Source organism: Ambystoma mexicanum, chromosome 11, assembly GCF_040938575.1.
Source record: "Ambystoma mexicanum isolate Mex_15411 chromosome 11, UKY_AmexF1_1, whole genome shotgun sequence".
NCBI lineage: Eukaryota > Metazoa > Chordata > Amphibia > Caudata > Ambystomatidae > Ambystoma > Ambystoma mexicanum.
In genome coordinates, this window is record NC_090934.1 from 480,973,180 (window position 1) to 480,992,922 (window position 19,743).

At 47.4% G+C, this 19,743-nt stretch overlaps 1 protein-coding gene across 1 annotated transcript in view; it reads right to left on the bottom strand.

Moving 5' to 3' along the window:
• The window catches only part of HSD17B12 (hydroxysteroid 17-beta dehydrogenase 12), a 1,764,331-nt gene that overhangs the window by 1,278,727 nt on the left and 465,861 nt on the right, over positions 1–19,743 (bottom strand). Inside the window, exon 4 of the mRNA XM_069623326.1 lies at positions 18,824–18,934. Coding sequence (XP_069479427.1) covers positions 18,824–18,934 — 111 coding nt within the window. The remainder of the gene's footprint in view (positions 1–18,823; positions 18,935–19,743) is intronic.

The following is a 19,743-nucleotide window of genomic DNA, read 5'->3' on the forward strand; positions in this document are numbered from 1 at the left end:
GCAATGAAGGATTGCGCCTTCCTCTCTGGTGAGAAGGTACAGAACAACCAGCAAATTGACTGGAGGCGCTTCCGACAGACTGAGAAGGTCAAGATACCAAATCTGCCTCGGCCATCCCGGGGCGATGAGCATCATCTTGCATTGGCACAATCTCAGTGTGTTGACTAGTAGCAGGAGAGGACACACAACCAGAAACAGTCCTTCCCACAGGAAGGAGAACGCGTCCAAGCACCTCGGCTGGTGGAACTTGCTGACAAACGTCTGGCATTTGGAGATTGCCGCTGTCAAAAACAGATCGATCTGGGGACTGCCCCATTTGACGAACAGGCGGTCCACCTGATCCTGAATAAACGCCAACTTGTGGCAGGAGCGCAGTTCCAAGAGGGAGTCTGTGATGGTGTTCTTGACTTGACGGCAGGAGAAGAGGGATGACGTACATCCCCTGGCCGATGGCCCAGTGCCACAAGTCCTGGGCCTCCTTGGGGAGCGCCAGGGATCAAGTGCCCCCCTGCTTCCTGATATAGAACACGGTGGTAGTGGTGTTGTCCATGACGATCCTCACCACCTTGCCTTTCAGAGATTGTAGGAACAACCTGAGGGCCCAGACTACTGCCCATGGCTCCAGGATGTTGATATGCAGATCATTCTCCTCCGGTTGCCACAGGCCCCTGGCACGTCAATGTCTGTGCGCTCCCAAACCTTCCAGGGAGGCATCCGGAGACTCTCCTGGTATGGGGGTGAGGGGTGAAATCCTGTGACTTGGGCGATGTGGGAGCAGACCCCCCCCCCACCACTATATCGTCTGTCAGAACTCCTCGTTGAGAGGGAACTTGTCCGTGAAACTTCCGGACCCCTATATCCAACGGGCATACAGGAATTCCAGTTGGGGGTCGCATCTGCAACCTGCAGAGACGGTTGAGGTAGATGCAGGACGACATCATGCTCAGTAACTACTTGATGGCCTGCACCGTGGCAGTCTTCACTAACAGTTGTTGCACCTTCCCTTGAATGGCCGCTAGCCTCTCCAAGGGCGATGCCAAGAAATACATTGTTCAGATGCTAGTCCAGGTACGGGTATACGTATATGCCCTGTGGACGTAGATGTGCTGGCACTGGTGCCAGGCATTTTGTGAACACTCTTGGGACCGACTTCAAGCTCAACGGTAGGCCCTTCAATTGTTAGTGCTGTCCCTGCACCACAAAGCATAGGACAGGTCCAACAAAGTCAAGAAATCCCCTTTCTTCAGTTGGCTGAGCATGTGCTGCAATGTGACTATCCTGCATTTTTGGGACCAAGTATATGTTGAGCCATCGTAAGTCCAGGATGGGTCTCCAGCCCCCTGTCTTCTTTCGGACTAGAAAGTATCTGGAATAGACTGCGGAGACCCAGAGCTATTGGGGAACTATCGCATGGCTCATACCTCTTCCAAAAGCTAAGGGATGTGCTGCTTCTGGCATGGACCAGCAGAATATGAAGACACCTGCGTTGGAACTCCAAGTTGTGTCCCTGGGCGAGAGCACCCAGCACCCATCTGTCAGTGGTGATCTTTCTCCACTCGCTGACGAACCTAGTCAGCTGGCCTCCCAGTGAAGTACACGAGTGGGGGCCCAACGTCTTGACGGGTTTAGGCTTGCTTGGGCGCCGGCATCCTGCCCTTTGGGCTTCTTCCGTTGAGGACCAGGAAGGTTGTAAGACATTGAGAAACCTTTTGATGACCTGCTAAATTTTCCCTTGGAGGAGCGAAAAGATGAGCAGTGCTGCTGGAGAGGGCCGAGGCAACGGGCCGTCTCTGTATCCTTCTTGATGGCCCAGAGACTCATCGACTGCCTTCCCAAACAGATTCTCACCATCGAAGGGCATGTTCAGTACCTTTGCCTACACCTCCTGACGGAAGTTAGTGGCCTTCATCCATCCCTGTCGACGAAGGCAGATACCATTCCCCATATGACGACACCTGTGTCGGCAATGTCCACTGCCATTGTGATGCCATGGTCGAATGCCACTTCTCCCTCCTGCAAGAGGGCGAAGGCTTCCATCTTCTTATCGTCGGGAGGAACTCCAGAATGTGTCCCAGCTTGTACCACAATTCCCTGTCATACATGGCTAGGATCGCCAGGGCGTTTGCCGCCTTGACTTTGAGTGCCTCCTTGTAAATCACTTTCTTCCCCATCGCGTCTAACCCTTTCCCCTTTCTGTCCGGAGGGACCGACGACAAAGACGGGTTAACCAACCATTTTCTTGCAGCAGGCGACAGTCGGGTGATTGCTGGGAACTTAGGCACTTGGGTGCCGAGTCCAACACCCTATATTTCATTTCCAGCCTGTCCCTCTTAACTGGAGCCATGCAAGGGTTCTTCATGAGTGCCAGGCCCTCTTCCCAAATATCGTCCAGAAAGGGCACCGCCATGATAGCCTCCCTTTTGGCCTCTCGTCTTTGATAAAAGCCCCCCTCCTTGGTTTCCTCTGGTACTAGCTGGAAGAGCTCCGATGCCCTGGCGATCATGGAGTGGAACCATCCCACCTCATCCGAGGGGGTAACCCTATGAGGAGCATCCAAATGTGGCGATTCATTGTCTACTGGGACGAAGTCTTTGTCCTCAACTGTAGTCGTGGCCGCATCCATCCCTGTACCCATACCAGGGTCCGCTGGGAAGTTGGGGCCCGACGTGGCAAAGGAGGTTGATATGGCGGCGTCAAATTATGCTTCATCTTTTTCATCGGCGGTTGGTCGGGGACCTGGAGAGCTGCAGGTACCGGTGCCAGGGGCATCCTCACCAGCATCTCAGACACAAAGGTGTGGAATATCGATAGAAAGTCCAAGGAAAGGTCCCTCGGCTGAGACGGCAGAGAAGGAAAACTAGGCCCGAGCGTTTGTGGTCGTCCTCATCCTCGTGGATCTTATGCAAGGGCTCTTTATCCTAGTTGTCCATGGATAAAATCTCCATAGTTTGAGCGGCGAGCTGGGGGCCTCCTCGCCCCTCTCCTACCCCCACCCCTTAGCAGCCTGCACCGGGACCTTGGTCGGTATCTTAACCCCTTCTGGGGTACCTTCACCAAGGCTTCGGCGGCAGTGTCAAGTCATGGTGGCAGGGACAATTTCTGTGTTGCGTGAGCCACCCTCGTAGAATCAGCACCCACAGCTGGTTGAGCCTGCTTGGACTGCCCGGTCATCTCCTCCGCTCTTGGCTTACCGGATCTCTCCATAGCTTTGCCAGGGTGGTTGACTTCCTCTTCGAAGAGGTGCTTGAAGGTAGGCTGGCTATGGTGGCAGTGGGTGATGTTGATTGCGCCCTATACACTTTTGGAGCCGCATCAGCGGTGAACCTGGTGGACTCGGACTTGCGGATCTTGGCCCCCACAGATGGGGAGTCCTCAAAGGACTTAGATCGCTCCGCTCGGAGCACGGGTCAGAGGCCTTGTTTGAGTTGGGCCATGGCGCCAGCCTACTGTGCCCGTCTTTCATCATCTTCTTAAAAAACCTTGGCATATCTCGCACTCTACTTCCTTATGGTCCGGGTGTAGGCAGTGGAGGCATTGTAGGTGCTTTCTTCTACATACACATTCTGTAGTCTGCATTTGCTGCAGGGCCTGACGAGGGACCCCCCCCCTTCTCCTCCGACATGTTCAGAGGGTGCGATTTAGCCCCCAGATGGCCTTCATGAATCTTCGATGATTCTTTGCCCTTGAGGGGCGTGGAACTTCACCGACAACGGATCCCTGTGGCCGGCAGATGAGGAAAAGAGCACACAGGCTCATTGGAATAAAAATTGAACTTTTCTCATAAAAAAAAAAACACAATTGTACAAATAGCTCGGAGAGCAACTCTAGGACTCCCAACACTGAAGCAGTAACAATCTGAAGATGGCTGCCTTAGGGAGATGGCAGACAATGGATGAGGGCAGTATGGCCCAGAGGACAGTGATTGGTTTCGAGGAGAAATACAGTTTTAAAGTGAAACTTTTTTCTTTCAACGAGGATTCCCAGCCCGATGACTGGGAATAGACATGAGCATGTGAATCCATGGCAGACCCCATGCTGGAGAAATAAATGCAGTACCAAATTATGTAAAAAAAATTATTTTTATACTCGTAAATTCTCTGTTGCCAAGACAGCCTCTGACCTACACACCGAGTTTGAGGGAGCGGCCCTTTGCGATTCCTATGGTGGTTAATAACCCTTCCTTCGGGGGCCCTCTTATACCTTTTTTGCAAGCTTCACATTTAACCTGAAGCCATCAAGCACTGGGCTGGAACTGAGCCATGTTTCTTGTAACAAAATTATTTTTTGGAGTAAGTCTGGAGTATTCTGTAAAAAGGAATTAAATCCTTGCGAGTTCCATCTTAGTACCCTGATTTTAGAAGCCTGGCCTAGAGACAGATACCTGGGAAGGTGTTTACAAGCCATTGCCAGCCATGAGACGATTAATTCCTGTAGAAATGTCTACATTGGTCGTTGTCAAAGTGGCTGGTTATTCTCAGATTCCTTCCTGGTTCAGTCTCCAAGTTTGTTTCAGACTTTCACATATAATAACCCTCAAGCCTTTTAACAAGATGTCTTGATGGTGAGACACAAGATTTTCCACCAACTTGGAAACAAAATGAACAGCATAATTTCTCTTTCACTCGAATAGATTAACACATTTCAGATCTGCTGAAGATATAAAACATAATTCTGGCACTGAGGAAAGACGCCTCAAGATCCTAGACCGACTTATCAGGAAGCCCAGTTCTTCATCAAAAACAGTTAAAAAAAATGATGGGCTGTTTGGAAAAAGGCCAATTTTTGGGACTGGTTGACTGTGTACCCTAAACCCAGATTCCCTGCTTGCTCGTGATCAAACATAGAACCAACATCTTTTAGGATAACGCTGTCCCGAAAGGTGAGCTCTCCCAAGCTCACTGTGAAGACGACCTTCCTGTTGATCCGTCACCCCCCCCGTTGACTTATCGGATATTTGACAACTTGGGCCACTACGTTCCCGTTCAGGATTACCAAGTTGACCACACATTATACTTAATAGATTTTTGTAGGGCTTTTGTATTAATTACAGCGTGGCAAGAATTTGGTTTCAGTGGTGATCCAGAATGGGGTCTGCAGAACGAGGCCCATGACCTTAGGACATACCCTGAAAGATTTTTCTTGTTAGCACTGGGAGCAGTTGATTTCCCTCTTTCTTTCAGTGCCTCTTCATTTTTTCATTCTTTATTGAGAGTTTGATACTATGCAAAATGCCCTAGAGCCTTTTTTCTATTTTTTGACACCTTTTATGTTTTTGGCTTTTTCCCCCTCGAAGTATTCTGACATTGGTCATCTTTAGCAGTAACCATGATTCAGTCATAATGTTTCCAGGGGAAAGGACTGGAGATGGAAGAGGTCAATGGAGTAGTAGACTAGTCCCTCGGGCCCTTTGACCTCGACTCATCCGTCGCCAGCACCTGAGAAATTCCTCCGGGATCAGTCGATGGGCCTGCAACTAAAGGCTTTAATTCAGCAAGATCCACTGAATAGGCCCTCACATCATAAGCCACAGTGTTATAAAGACCAATGAAGGACTGACAATATTTAAGCCTGCCTGTGAACTCAGACTGCCTTTGGTGGATTCTTTCCCAGCCGATTCATCACCATCAAAAGGAAGGAGGAGCGATTAATCCTCGCTGATTCCTCCGTTCCAAGTTTGGACTCATTTGCTGTGGAATCTGCAGAGAAGCTGGAGACTTGAGTGTTCCAAAGTCCCGCTGGCACTCAGCCTTTCAGTTGTATTATTTTTCTCTGCAATTTCTTTCTCAACACTCACCGAATATACAGGCTGCGGAAGACTCCGTCTAGTGCTTACTGAAATAAAGCACAGGCCAGAAATCTCACATATAATTCAATCAGATGTTTCGGTTTCAACTGTTAGTAAGTCAATAGCAGTGTTTCCAAGAGAAACATCTTTGCTGTATTTTTTGGATTGGCATTGATGAAAGAAACGTATCATTTTGTCTTGTTCAGAGGCACAACCCCCAACAACCGTGTCTTCACAACCAGCAGCCACCTCAGTTTGCGATTTTCTTCCCTTCGCTTCTAAGAGGGTACTCTTATTTTTTCCCCTTCATTATTGATTTTGGAAAAGCCACTGATCAAGGAGTAACAGAAAGACAATGGGCCTCATTAAGAGTCCGGTGGTAACCGAGCCGGAAAAACCGGCAGGTTACCGCTGGACTCGTATTACCATTCCGCCTCCATGATTCCCGGAATTATCGGGGCATTACGATCCCGGTGACCCAGGAATTCGAGGCGGAATTCTGTAAGTCCCCATTCCCATGGAGTCCTATAGACTCCATGGGGATGGGATCATGGAAACACCGGCTCCGTCTATGACAGAGCCGTTGTTTCCATGTGCGCCTGCCGGCGGGTGGTGTTAAACTCGCCAGGTCAGACCTGGCCGGAGTGCCTCCTCCCGCTGCAGGACTCTGAATCAGCTGGTCCGGAAAGAACGGTGGTGGCAGATTTACCACCACCGTTATTTCCGGACCAGCAGTGTCGTAATGAGGCCCACTGTTTCAGACTCCTTAACCATAGCCAAAATTGTCTGTTTTCTAACAGCAAGAAGTTACACAATTAGTGCACAGACCAACGTCAATGACTTGCTTCCACAGTTAAATACCAGGCAGGGCTCACCTTGCCACCAGCAGTCTCAGCAAAACGTCTTCGTCTTGGTCACAAACCGCAGACTTTCTTTCACTTGCCGTCCAATTTCACAGCCGCTTTTGCAGCGCATGCCACTTTTGAGTTGTTTTGGGGATGGGGTGGAGGGGCAGAGTCAGCAGCGCAGAATCCTCCTTTCTCAGCCAACGCAGCACAGCCAGCAGAGACCTTAACAGGCAGCGTTCCAACAGCAGACTGCCTTTCACTTGCTGTCCACTTTCGTCAAACACATTTTCTTGAGCAAGGGTCCCCTTCCCTTCAACTCATCCTTCACCAAGTTACAGTGGTTCAGTTATGGCAAGTTTGGGGATGAATCTCCCACAATAAACAACCTTTAGAAAGCTATGAATTTCCAGCATATCTTCATATGTTGTGCCAGACATATATTATACATTCTTAGGGTTAGCAGCTACCTCTTTGCTTGGGAAGAGAAGCCAGAAAAACTCCATCCAGTCTTCAAAGAATTTACACTTCTTGAAGCAAAGGGTCAGTCACTGTCTTTTAGATTGTGGGGTACATTTACCAATCCAGCAGAATTCCCCCTCCATCACCAATCTGCAATTCAGCAGTACCATCAGAATGGCTGTGCTGGATCCTTTGAGCACTATTGCCTCGCATCAAAACTGCGTTTTGCAGCTGCAACAATGATGGCTACACTGTTTTTGCCAAGCACCTATTGGGCGAGATGGAGCACCCAGAGAATGGCTGCCAGTGTTTTCCTTATGTGCACCAAAGGAAAGAATTGAAAAGCAGCGCTGCTTTGCTACTAGCTCAAAATTTCCCCCTTGAAAAAAAGGAAATATTTTACATTTAAAATGACTGTGCCCTTATGCTCTTTTCCAGCATTTCCAACAGTACACAGTTGGTTCCTGTGAGATTCAGCCATACTCAAGGTGGCGCTTCAGAAAAAGGGGGCATTTCTCATTGAATGACAGGTTGTGTCAGGCAAGATCTATGAAATAGGAAAGAAGCTTCTCTTCAAGCCTTACACAAAACGCTTTCCTTTTTGCAACACAATGACACAGATAAACCCTTCATAAGAAGCTCTCTCTTTGCTCATGTCAGTTTCATTGGACCCTTACTTTGAACAGATTTCTGTGTATGAGAAATTGATTAGGGCTGCAAATAATGTTTAGGATCTACATGAGAGGAAAAACCGCATTTGGAAGTGACAGCAAAAGGAAAATTCACCATGTGTAAAAATTGTTGCTTTTTGCAAACAAGGAAATGTTTAAAAGTAAATTGTTGAGTTAAAGCCCTGTTCTTGACTAGAAAGGTGCAGGGGAACGGGGGGTTGTTTTGAAATATATGTAGGATATTTATTTCCAACAGTCTTGCTTTCTGGTTCAGGAAAGATCAAATAAATCTTCTGTGAAACCAGCAGGACAGGTTTATTTTCAGACCCTGGCTTCAAAGGACATGGCTGTCTGGGAACAGGATTTGCCTCCCTTCCAGTTGACAGCTCCCTGGGCATCTGAATAGGAAAGGGTGGTGGGTGTAACACGCTCATCAGAATCTGTGGCAATGCTCCAGCTTGATACAATGGATTCTGGGACACATAGGTGTGACTTGTTAGCAACACCTCCCCTCTACTTAAACTGGGGAGCTTCAAAGGCAACTCCAGAGACACATTGGATTCAGGCTGGCTAAAGCCTGACATTTGCTGGGGGTTGGAAGTAAGTCCTTATATGGGAGACAAAAGTTAACCTATCTGGGGCAAAAGACGGTTCGGAATTAATGAACTGTAAGACCTATCTCTGCAACCGGAAGACACAGAAATGAGACAGTTTAACAGTTTAAATGTAATTATGGTGGCATTAAAACAAGACATTGTTGATTCCCCAAGCATGTGCGGGGCAGAAACGGCAGAAAAGGGTAAATCATGGGGAAAGTATCCATGGTGCAATTTTGGAAATCAATGCAAACATGCTCTATGATAATATGTAAACATGTATAAAGTAGGTGAAACATTTCCCACCAAAAACTGCGAAAGATTAGGAGGAAACACAAGTTGGACTACCGTGCTCTGTATGAAATATGTCATTTGTCTATGTGATTTCCAAGAGTGCCACAACTGTAAGAATGTGAAATTTATGTCATAACTGATTTTTGGCAAAATTGACTGTGGGATGGCTCTGTACCTCATAAAAACACACCACATAAAACTGAGTCCCGTCCTTCAGTCCAATCTACTTCTAGGGAGGAGGCGACATACATAGGCTGACCTATCTCATTGTTGAAGGCATGTCCAACCAAAGCTGGCCCCAATGTATAATCCTGTGATGTCACCCGCCTTATAAAAGGGGGAAGCTCACAGAGACAAAGGACACTTGTGAATTTTCCAGCTCCTGATATTCCATATTCATCCTGCCAGATTCCACTGCCAGGCCGGAGCATAGCTGACCCTATCCAGGCAGGACTATTGATCCAGAAAAAAACCCCACTAAAAATCCCAATAACTCAGGGAGAAAAAGGGAAAAGCTCTGGTACCCCTTTTGAGAGTATCATCTGAGCAGACCAGCTTTTTGCCTCACTACCTGCATGCCAGCTATAACCTTGCTATCCAGTGACCAGACCAGTCCCAGCTATCCCCTTGTAGGAGCCGCAGTGACCAGATAATGCCTTGGTGTCCAGAAACCCGGCTGGCTTTCAAATGTCAAACTCAACTGCTCATTGTGAGCATCACCCAATTCCATAGCAACAAATAGCATACCCAATCTTGATACCTTGTCTTTGTTCCACCTTCTGAGTAATCCCATCAATACCCTGATAACTTGTTTAAAACTGTCAGAATTCTCTGTGCATACTGTCCTTGATTTCCTAGTGTTAGCCCCATTCTTCCACTAATTTTCCATTTATAAGTCCTAGTCCTATTTTGATTAAATAAATTAATTTTCCCTAAAATGAGGCACACTGCGTGAAGGATTACAACTGCAGCGTAATCTTTCTGTTCACTGGTTGCGTTTCTCCTTTCTAGCCATTAAAATCTAGTTTAAGTGAAACTTGCCCTTTCCTTTCCAAACCGATTCTCTGTCGTCTGCTTTTATTTTTAAAACCAAATTTACTTTCCCATTGAGAATCTCATCCCGTCATTAATTTAGAGTCACTCTTTCACTTTCATATTATCCCTGTGATGTGCATCTGTCACCCATCATAAAAACCACATTCTGATTGTCTATATCACCCATTTCTCAAACCGTTTTGACATTTAAACCTGTGTAAATTAGCAAATGCAATTTCCATGCGTGTGATTTGGCTGCCCTGTGTTGTCACTTCAAAGTTGATTTTTGAACTGTATGCCTGTTGTTGGTACCTTGCCTTGTAGTTGCTAGTGTTCTTACATCCCTGATACTGTTATAACTCAGATTTCCCTCATTCATTCAACCACACATTTAAATTAAATATTTAGTAATTCCGAGTGCTATGTGTTCAATTGCAAAGGGTTTTGAATCCGATTTTGCCTCTCATTTCGTGGGGTAAGGTCAGATTTTAATTCTGTTTGCTGCCTAGTATATCTGACTCTGTGCTGCTCCTTGCTATCCACTCAAAATTCGATTAATTTATGATATGATATATGGCATTTGTAACGCACCTATACACAAGTGTTTCAAGGCGAGGCAGGGGGCGGAACAAGGGGAGACAGACAATGATCCTACTAGGCCAGGTGTCATTCAGATTGCGCAAGTGCAAGGGTAGAGGGGAAGGGAAAGTGCAAGGGGGAAAGGGAGCGGGGAAAGTGCAGTACAGGGGTATTATCATACAAGATAAATAACCAGGGACAGCTGGTGGCAAGTGCGAGGTAAGTGCAGACAAGTGCTGGGAGGGGGGGGCTGTAGGGATACAGACAGTCCCGCAGTTCAGGGCTAGCCAGGGAAGCAGTGCAGGGGAAAGTGGCTGGGCCAGGGACCGAGAACGGCGAGTGGCCCAGTTGCAGATTCAGTGCAGTTTCAGTAATTTTAGCAAGGGAGAGGGGGAGACAAAGCAGAGGCAAAGAGCAAGGTTTTGAGGTGCTTGCGGAACCGGAGATGGTTCTCCTCAAGTTTCAGGGAGGCAGGAAGGCTGTTCCGGAGGGAGGCCCCTGCAGCGGAGAGAGATCTGCCCCCAACTTGTTGTTTGGAGAAGCGGCTGACCCTGAGAGAGTTGGAAGATGATGAGCGATGAGCTCGAGAAGGAAGATATTTAGGAAGAGAGAATTGAAGGTATTTTGGCCCAAGGCCCCAGACGGCCTTGTGGACAATGCAGAGGGTTTCGAACTTGATCCTCGCAGTCACTGGGAGCTAGTGTATTGATTTCAGTCCCAGAGAGATCCGGTCCCTGGGCTTGAGGCCAAGGACAAGTCTCGCAGTCCTGTTCTGGATGAGTTGCAAAGGGCGGAGTGTAGAGGCGGGCAGATTTAGATAGAGGCTGTTACAGTAGTCCAGCTTCGAGAGAACCAGGGCTCTAGAGACAGTGAGCTTCTGGGGGAAGGAGAGGAAAGGAAGGATACATCTGAGGAGGTGTAGCTGGTAGTGTGACTTCTTAGAGACGTTGGATTTGTGGGGAGAGAAAGAGTGTGGAGTCGAAGATGACCCCAAGGTTTTTTGCCTTGCAGGTAGGAGCAGGAAGAGGGCCTAGAGAGGCCGGCCAGGGAGCTGCAGGGAAGGAGGGAGTAGGTGTGCCGATGAGTAGAATCTCAGTCTTACTGGCATTAAGGCAGAGGTCGTTGGCGGAACACCATTCCTGGATAGCAGAAAGACAGTCAGAGATGAGGGAAGGAGAAGAGGAGGCCGAGGGTAGCCAGAAAATGAGCTGGATATCATCCGCATAGCAATGAAAGTTGGGGCAGAGAGCGCCGATGCAGTGGGCGAGAAGTGCCAGATCCTGGTTGAACAGCCAGGGAGAGAGGTTAGATCCTTGGGGGACACCAGAGGTAGAGAAAAAGATGTCAGAGAGGAAGGACCCCAGTTGGACCTGGGAGGGTCGATTGGAGAGGAAAGAGGTCAGCCAAGCCAGAGCCTGACCAGTGATACCCAGGTTATCACAGAGACGGTTGAGCAGGATGATATGGTTGACAGTATCAAAGGCATAAGAGAGATCAAGCAAAATGAGAACACATGGAATGTTAGAGTCAAGGTTCGAGAGCAGGTCCTCACGGATGTTCAGGAGAGCAGTTTCTGTGCTTCTGGCTGCTCTTAAGCCAGACTGATGGTCATGAAGACTACCAACATATTCAGCATGGAGATTAAGCAGGGAGATGGCCAGTTTCTCCAGGAGCTTGCCCAGGAAGGGAGTGATAGAGATTGGGCGATAGTTAGCTGGGCAGGAAGGGTCGGAAGAGGGTTTCTTAAGAAGGGGGTGCACAAGGGAGTGCTTCAGAGGGGATGGGAAGACTCCAGGGCGAAGGAGTGATTGCAGAAGTCAGCAAGGGCAGGAGCCAAGGAGTCGATGTGGTCCTTGATAGTTTTGGAGGAACAGGGGTGGACCTGTTTTGATGAGACTTTCATAGATCGGACTTGTCTCGAAACCTGGTCAGCAGAAAAAAGGGGAAAGGCAGAGAGGGAGAGAGGAGGGGTGGCTGCAGAAGGGCCAGAGGAAGGGCAGGAAATAGAGGGGGTGGGGGGGGTGATAGGAGGAGAGTGAGGACAGGATGTCCTGAGTTTTTGAAATGAAGTGAGAGGCCAATGCCGTGCAGAGGCCCTGGGAGGGGACAGGAGAGGTAGACTGCAGCAGGGTTGGCCAGCTCTTTGCAGATTTTAAAGAGTTCGGCCAAATTGTTAGATGCCGCAGAGATGCGGGCTTGGATAAGGGCTCTCTTCTTGGTGAGAACGGAGAGCCGGTATTGCCTTTGGAGCAGGAGACAGGCCAGTTTGTCCGAGGATGAACATGAAGCACGCCATTTCCTCTCTGCCGCCCTGCACTTGCGTTTAAGGGTGACGAGATCCGAGTCATACCAGGAGTTACATTTGGCTTCAGGCGTATTCTCATGACAGGGGCAAGGATATCAAGAGTATCAGATATAGCAGAGTGGAGAGGGCTGTGTCAGGGTGGGAGTCAGCCGAAGGGGGAGGAGGGGGAGAGAAGGTGGCAGCGAAAGCCTCAACTGACACGCGCTTCATGGGTCGGATGACCAAGAAGGAAGGTGGCAGTGGTGAGGGTGGCTTTGCCTGTGGGGTAGGGAGGGTGATGTGGGAGGAGAGGAGAAAGTGATCACTCCAGGAAAGAGGAGTGGAGAGAGGGACAGAGAGGGGAAGGTCAGAGATAATCAGGGCATCAAGAGTGTGCCTTGCAGAATGTGTCGGCCCCAACGGGAGAATGGAGAGAGAGAGAGAGAGAGAGTCGCAGAGGTCGCGAAAGAGTCCAGAGGGGGGGACAGGAGGCATCCAGGTGGATGTTGAAGTCTCCAAGAAAGAGGAGTTGAGTGGTTGAGGACAGGAGTGAGGAGGAGAGGTCCGCCCACTCGGAGAGGAAGGAGGAAATTTGACCAGGAGGCCGATAGTAGCCACGGTAAGGGAATGGCTAGGAGAGAGAGAGAGCCGGCAGACAAGGGATTCAAAAGAGGAGTAGGTCTGTGTGGCAGTGACAGTGGCAGGAATCCACTCAGGGAAGATAAGGGACACCCTCCCCCTTTCCCCCCAGCACGGTTGGGCCTGGGCACAGAGAGGATCTTGTAACCGTCAGGTAGGAGTGTGTCAAAGCTGGTGACAGAGCTGGCCATGAACCATGTCTCAGTGAGACAGAGTACGTCAAGGTCCAGTTCCTCAAGAAGGCGGCAGATATCAGAGGAATGTTTGACGGCAGAGCGAGAGTTAAGAGTGGCAATGTGGAGAAGGTTGCCATCTTTGAAGGACTTCCGGGGAGGGGTACAGATCAGAGGTACGCCCTGCGGAGGTGAAGGAGCACAAGAGGGGGCAGGGAGGGGGGACAGCAGGAGAGGAAAGGAAGTTGATGAGGCACGGGAAGCGTCTATCAAAGAGGTGAAGGTTGGCTTGAAGGCCTTGGACCAAGACGTCCCATTAGCGTAGACATCAATGATGGCCTTAGAGGAGTGGAAGGAGGCCAAGAGGACATCCCAACGGGTGCCACCATTAATGGGAGAAGAGGAGAAAGGAGAGCACAGAGACCATATGAAGGGTCCATAGGTCAGGTGAAGGCACGAAAAAGAGGATGTCAGTGACAGTTTCCTTGGAGGAGGCACTAGTGTAGGTGTCAGCGATAGGGAGGCCTGGGTTGGAGACCAGGATGTCCTTTTTAAACTTTTTCCTACCAGATTTAGTGAGGAGAGCAGGATAGTCAATGGAGAAGCACTTTGCAAAGATAGGTGCGATAGAGAGCACCATGGAATAGGAGGGAGTGGGGGGGCACGACAAGCGCAAGCGGACAGGAAGAGAGCGGCAAACCCTAGTTTACCACAATTTCAAGACACAATGAACACAGTAGTGCGTATCAGGTACACAGTGGAGAGGCCACCTAAGTTTGAAAATCCTGCAAGGGGAGAAAAACCCTAGTTTACCACAATTTCAGAACAATGAAGTGTGGACACCCTGCGAGGAAGTGAACAGGTAAGGGTGGGATAGGCCAGGGGAGCTCACAAGATGGAGCGGCGGACACCTGCAGGCACACTGGGAGCCGCAGCCGTAGGAGCTGCCCTTTGCCTAAGGGGCCCTTAGCCGAGGGGGCTGCCGGGCAGGGGGGCTGCCCAGGAGGGGTAAGATTTGAAGGCAGGAGGAGAGGAAGGGGAGGGGGTGTGGGCAGGCAGGGAGGCGGGAAGGGAGAGGGGGACCAGGAAGTGAGGTGGAGGGAGGGGGCAGAGGGCAGCACAACGGGCACGGAGCGCAAAAAACAGTGCCGGATTTACAAATTAGAATGAATGAACACTCACTGAAGCCCAACGGGGCCTGGAAAGGGCAGCCTCACAGCTGGCCGCACAGGGCTACGGGCGACTGGCTTTGAGGGAGCATTGCAGGGGAAGATCTCAACTTGGTGCCATCTACCCGAACAGTCAAATTGCTCCCTTTCATTTGTGCTTTGGATATGTTATAGAAGGTCAAACTAAGTGTATTTCATTATTTTACATTGTAATAATCATCCCATTGGTGATTGCTGCCCAATATTAAATGTGCGATTTTCTTTGAATTTAAAATAAACATTGTATTACCACCCAACGGCCTGGTTCATGGTCCATTGTGACCCGGAGTATTTGTAAAGGGGGGTGTGAGACGGGTTGGGCGCCAGCTCAATCCGAATTCTAGGAAGTAAATAAAAAGTATTCTAATTGTGCGCTGCAGCTTAGGCAGGTGGCAAGAGTCCTGGTCTGGCATGTGATGCCCGATTGGAACCCTTAACAAGATGATGCAGTAAAGCATATAGCAGCTTATAATACAGTTTCTCAATGAATGCAAACATCAGAAGATAACTAAACTTTGACCTGCCAAGGACACAAACGGAGCCTCTTTAACGTGCATTGAGAATGTGGCGATCTAGCAAAAGTCTAGGTGTTGCCAATGATATACTGCATTCAGGTCCTGTTTGGAAATGCACTTTCTTCAGTATGTGTAACAGAATTCGGCAATGTTGCAACCCCACTAGGTGCACTATCTAGTAAATATACATCCTGCTCCCTTTGCAAGCCCCCAAACCTTGGCAAAGTGGGTTAACTGAAGCCTCTCAGCAGCAGTGTAGCCCAACAAGGAGCCGGGACCATTTCTTTCAGTGACCAATGCTGTGGGGTGCACCATCTTTTGGCATTGCAGAATCTTGGACTTGAATGTGCCTAGTAGAGGGACTGGGTTCAGGCCGCTCCATGCACATATCTTCATAGGGGGGTAGGTCTGGGCTTGAGCTGTTGAAACTGGTCTGTCATGGCTAGACAGCAATGCACCAATGTGTTGACTTCTATACCTGCAGTCCTTGAATACTATTGGCCTTTTGGTGTGATCTCCATTTATTCCGGTTGGTGGCAACCATCAATATCCCAAGATACATGTGCATCGTCATCTGCTTCAGTGTCTGACAAGGTAGTATCAGATGAGTTTTCTGTATCCTGTAGTACTTGTTGCAAGCCTCTTCTATGCTCAACGACCTGCACAATTCATCTTTTGCCGGAAGGAGCATGTCTGTAGTTTGGCCAGGCATGGGACCTTATGAGGAAGGTCCACTCTGCAGCAGCCCATAGTGCAGACATTCTTGGTGCTCCTTATGTTGTAGTTCCTTTCAGACAAGCATACTTTACCTGCACACTAAAACTGCTCCTATGTGTGTGAGCTGCACTTGCAATGGTTCACATGATCTGCCAAGTTTTAGCACTTATTCAGTGCCATCCCTGGATCCCTACGTGCGCTCTGTAGCTTTGCCAAGCAGCATCCTTGTATTATCTGCACCCAAACCCCTTTGGTGTTTGCAGTGGTGCATGTTCATTACCCTATAGTCAGCTGCACTCGTCTTAAGAACCAGTCAGTCCACACGCACATGTGGGAGAAGCACTTCCCAACTAAGTTATGTCCAAAGCACTGGGAGGCGCACGAGTTGCAAGATGTACATGTAGGGAGCCCTCAGTATATCAACCAGTGCCAGAGGACTTCAAACACAATGCTACTCTGCGTTGGATAGTCCTGCCCATGCACTTTTTATTCAATCTAATGCAAACTATAAGAGTCACACTGGTGTGTATGAACATGGGAGTATGCTTCTCAAACTCCCCCTTAAAGTGGCTATGGGACAACACCATTCCCTTCAACCTTCACCCTCCCTTTTCACTTCTCTACAGATGCCTCCAGGTAATACTGAATACAAAACTCATGTCTATAAGGAGTAAAGCTTGTCAAATAAAACTGGTCAAGACCTTAGAATAAAAAAACAAAATAAGTGCAATGCCACTCTTTTTGCTAATGTGCATGGGTGAAGAAACCATCTAATACATTAGTTGAAGTACTTTAATGAAAAATGTGTGGGGCCTATTGTCGCGCCCCCTCCCCACTCAACCTGGGAGAAAGAGCAGGAGATTATCCTAGAAAAGGAATCCTGGAACGACAGTTTGATGGAATGGAAACATTCCTTGAGAGAAACCATTCAACTAATTTCCTATAATATTCTAAATCTATTCGTAACCTACTAAAGTACAAAAAGTCAAGAAATCCCTCCCTTAAATGGGCTGGAAGGGATATGGGCAAGTTCTATACACCCCTATGTTGTTTGTTTTCCCCTCAAGATTCCACAATTATCACTGCAGGTTTCTTAAGGCAATACATTAGAGGTGCATACACCTGAGGCAATCAACAGATCCACTGCATGGAGAAAAGCAAAAGGAATTTGGTCCTAATGTCGGCATGAATGGTTCTTGAACACTGCAAGCAAGGACATCAGACATGGAAAAGGAATGGAATCTACAGTGGCCTATTAGGAAAATGGCAGACTTTGATTCACCAGGCAGATTAGCTGTGGCAGTTCTAAATGGTGTAATGTATATAATATGGGAATAGTTGGGTTTCAAGGTGCCTATGATTAGGAACATTAGTCTTTGGGAAGCCAGGATGACAGGAGGAAAGAAGCAAGTACATGGCTAGTGAGTAAACATAGGAAGAATCGGGAAGTTGGGTATTTTGAATTAATCTAATGTTTTCTGGCTTATTCCTTGGCCCATTTTCCTGGGTTTTATTGGTGCCCAAGAGGCAACTATTGTAAGAAATAAGGGGAGGAGTGTGTGCAAACAGGGGCGAGAATACAGATTGGAGAAGAGAAACTAAGAAAAAGTGAAAGAACCCCACGACTGAAGATTAACCAAGCCTGAACCAAGTAAACGAAGCATCCAAATAAAAGAGGACCCGAGCAGGGAGTAGCCTTGGTAAAGACACAGGAAGTGCTTTAAACAGGGAAAGCAATGAGTCAAAGAGGAGTGGGCTAGGTAATTAGATGGGAGGAACCTTAGATAAGGCATAGGAATACTTAGCTCGTTTTCCTCATCCCTACTGGCATTAGCAGTTTTTGCTCTTTGCCTGAAACTTTTTTGGACTGGGAAAATACAAGCTATTAGATCTGGGATTAACCCAGGCGACCTGGTCTGTGATTGTTGTCAGATGCCAGGCTCAAGTCAAACGAGACAACATTTAATCATTGGTTGTACTGCCATACACAATTTGAGTTTAAAGTTCTTTCTTAGATTTGTGGACAAAGAAGAATGGCTGCAAACAGATGAGTTTTTTGATGAGCCACAAGGTCATATGAGGTGGCCATTAACATTTCCCTGGTGAAGTTCTTGGGAGCTCTGGGCAGTGTATCCATCAAAGAACAATGAAGGATTTCCTCTATTCATTCTCCATTCATTCTCCATTCATTCTCCATTCATTCTCCATTCATTCTCCATTCATTCTCCATTCATTCTCCATTCATTCTCCATTCATTCTCTTTGTCCAATTAATTGTAATATGAAATGGGGTGTTGAATTAATACATTGATGTGCTGAAATAATGAATTGATGTATTTTCTTTTCTTAAATGTTTAAGTTTTATTATATGTTTATGTAAAACCAATTTTGTTGGTTAAGTCATTTTGTTTTCAAAAATAGGGATTCCCATGGGTAAAAAACAGACTGTGTGATGGGGTATTGTCACATTAATAACTCTTATGCTGCCCTGTGTATAGACTCACTTTGATAATACAACTGAGCCCATGCCTACATATTTGGAAACACAAGGACCTGTAGACACCCATAACATTAAGGGGCCACTCCCAAAAGAGAAACCAATGGAAATCAGCCTACTGACGCGGAAGATCAACCAATTCATGTTTACTACACATTTTCACTTGCAGATAAACTGGGCACAAGCCATTCATTCAAAGAGCTAATGGACAAGATAATGAAAAAAAGCTAGCAGGAATTCAATCATCCCTGGAAAAGTTGAAGTGTTATTCCAGACCTATGGGCCCTACATTTGTAGGACATCAACATCTAGCATGACTAAATAATTCAAAGTGTATTGGACGGTATTAAGGCAAACATTTTATTTTTAAAGCCTTTACCATTGAAACCACTTGCATCATTCTAGTAAATAACGGTACAATCATTAAGACGCCATGGTGGGTTCAGGAAGTTAAGACTGTTTGTAATTTTCAATCGTCCCATCTTACACTCGCAAATAATTTGCCCAATGACCCCGCTACAAACCTAAGGTGCCGATGTCTAGGCCATCCAGTCCAGATTGGATCCTTTTGTAGATGGCCTGACTGTCCGAAAAGTCAGCAGCAATGGTCTTTGTTTCCACCTTGAATTTCTCTTCTGGAAGACAACAGAGGAAGCAAAAGACTCAGGGTTACATTTTTAAAGGAAATCAGAACTACTGCACAAGTACCTATAAAGACAAGTTTAACGCTTTCTAAACCCTGCTTTGAAATGTCCACATTTATTTCAGGGCATAGGCAAAGCCAACGAAGCATTGTTAACATTAACAGCAGACACAAGCTATAAAGAAATAGGTTTATGTTAAGGTTCATACACAAAGGAACTGCAAAAAGTCAGGGGAATGGTGTTGCACACACTAGTTGCGGCACTTAACTCTTGACCTTAGATGGACGATATGGTTTAGATTTTCTGGGCAAGATTTAGGTGGATGAGCAACGTATGGAAGCATCATGGGGCCATAAATCTGTACAGCTGAAAAAGAAAAATAACAGCATCTAGCTTTAATATGGCTCAAGGGTGCAGAATTCTAATACAATCCGAAAGAGCAATATGCTTTAAGCAAGAGACTCGTCTAAGCATTCAAGGGGTAACATTCTGCTCAAAAACAAACATCCTCGACCCGCAACACCTTGAAATTCAAAACACGTCAATGTAGAAGGTAAGATGGTAGAATACAGCCCTCAGGAGACCGAACAAATGATGTATACAAACATTTGATTACCACTCATCTCCTACAAGCAAGTACTCAAGAGGTGGCTGTTGCTTTGATAGTCTGTGTCCCAACTTTCTACAGAATACTTGGCTATTTGTTTCCTAGCTATCAAGGGTATGGGCTTCCTGTCTCACTTTTTCTTTCTTCCTTTATCCTTTTTTGATATTTACTCTCTACCCGCCACTCCACCACT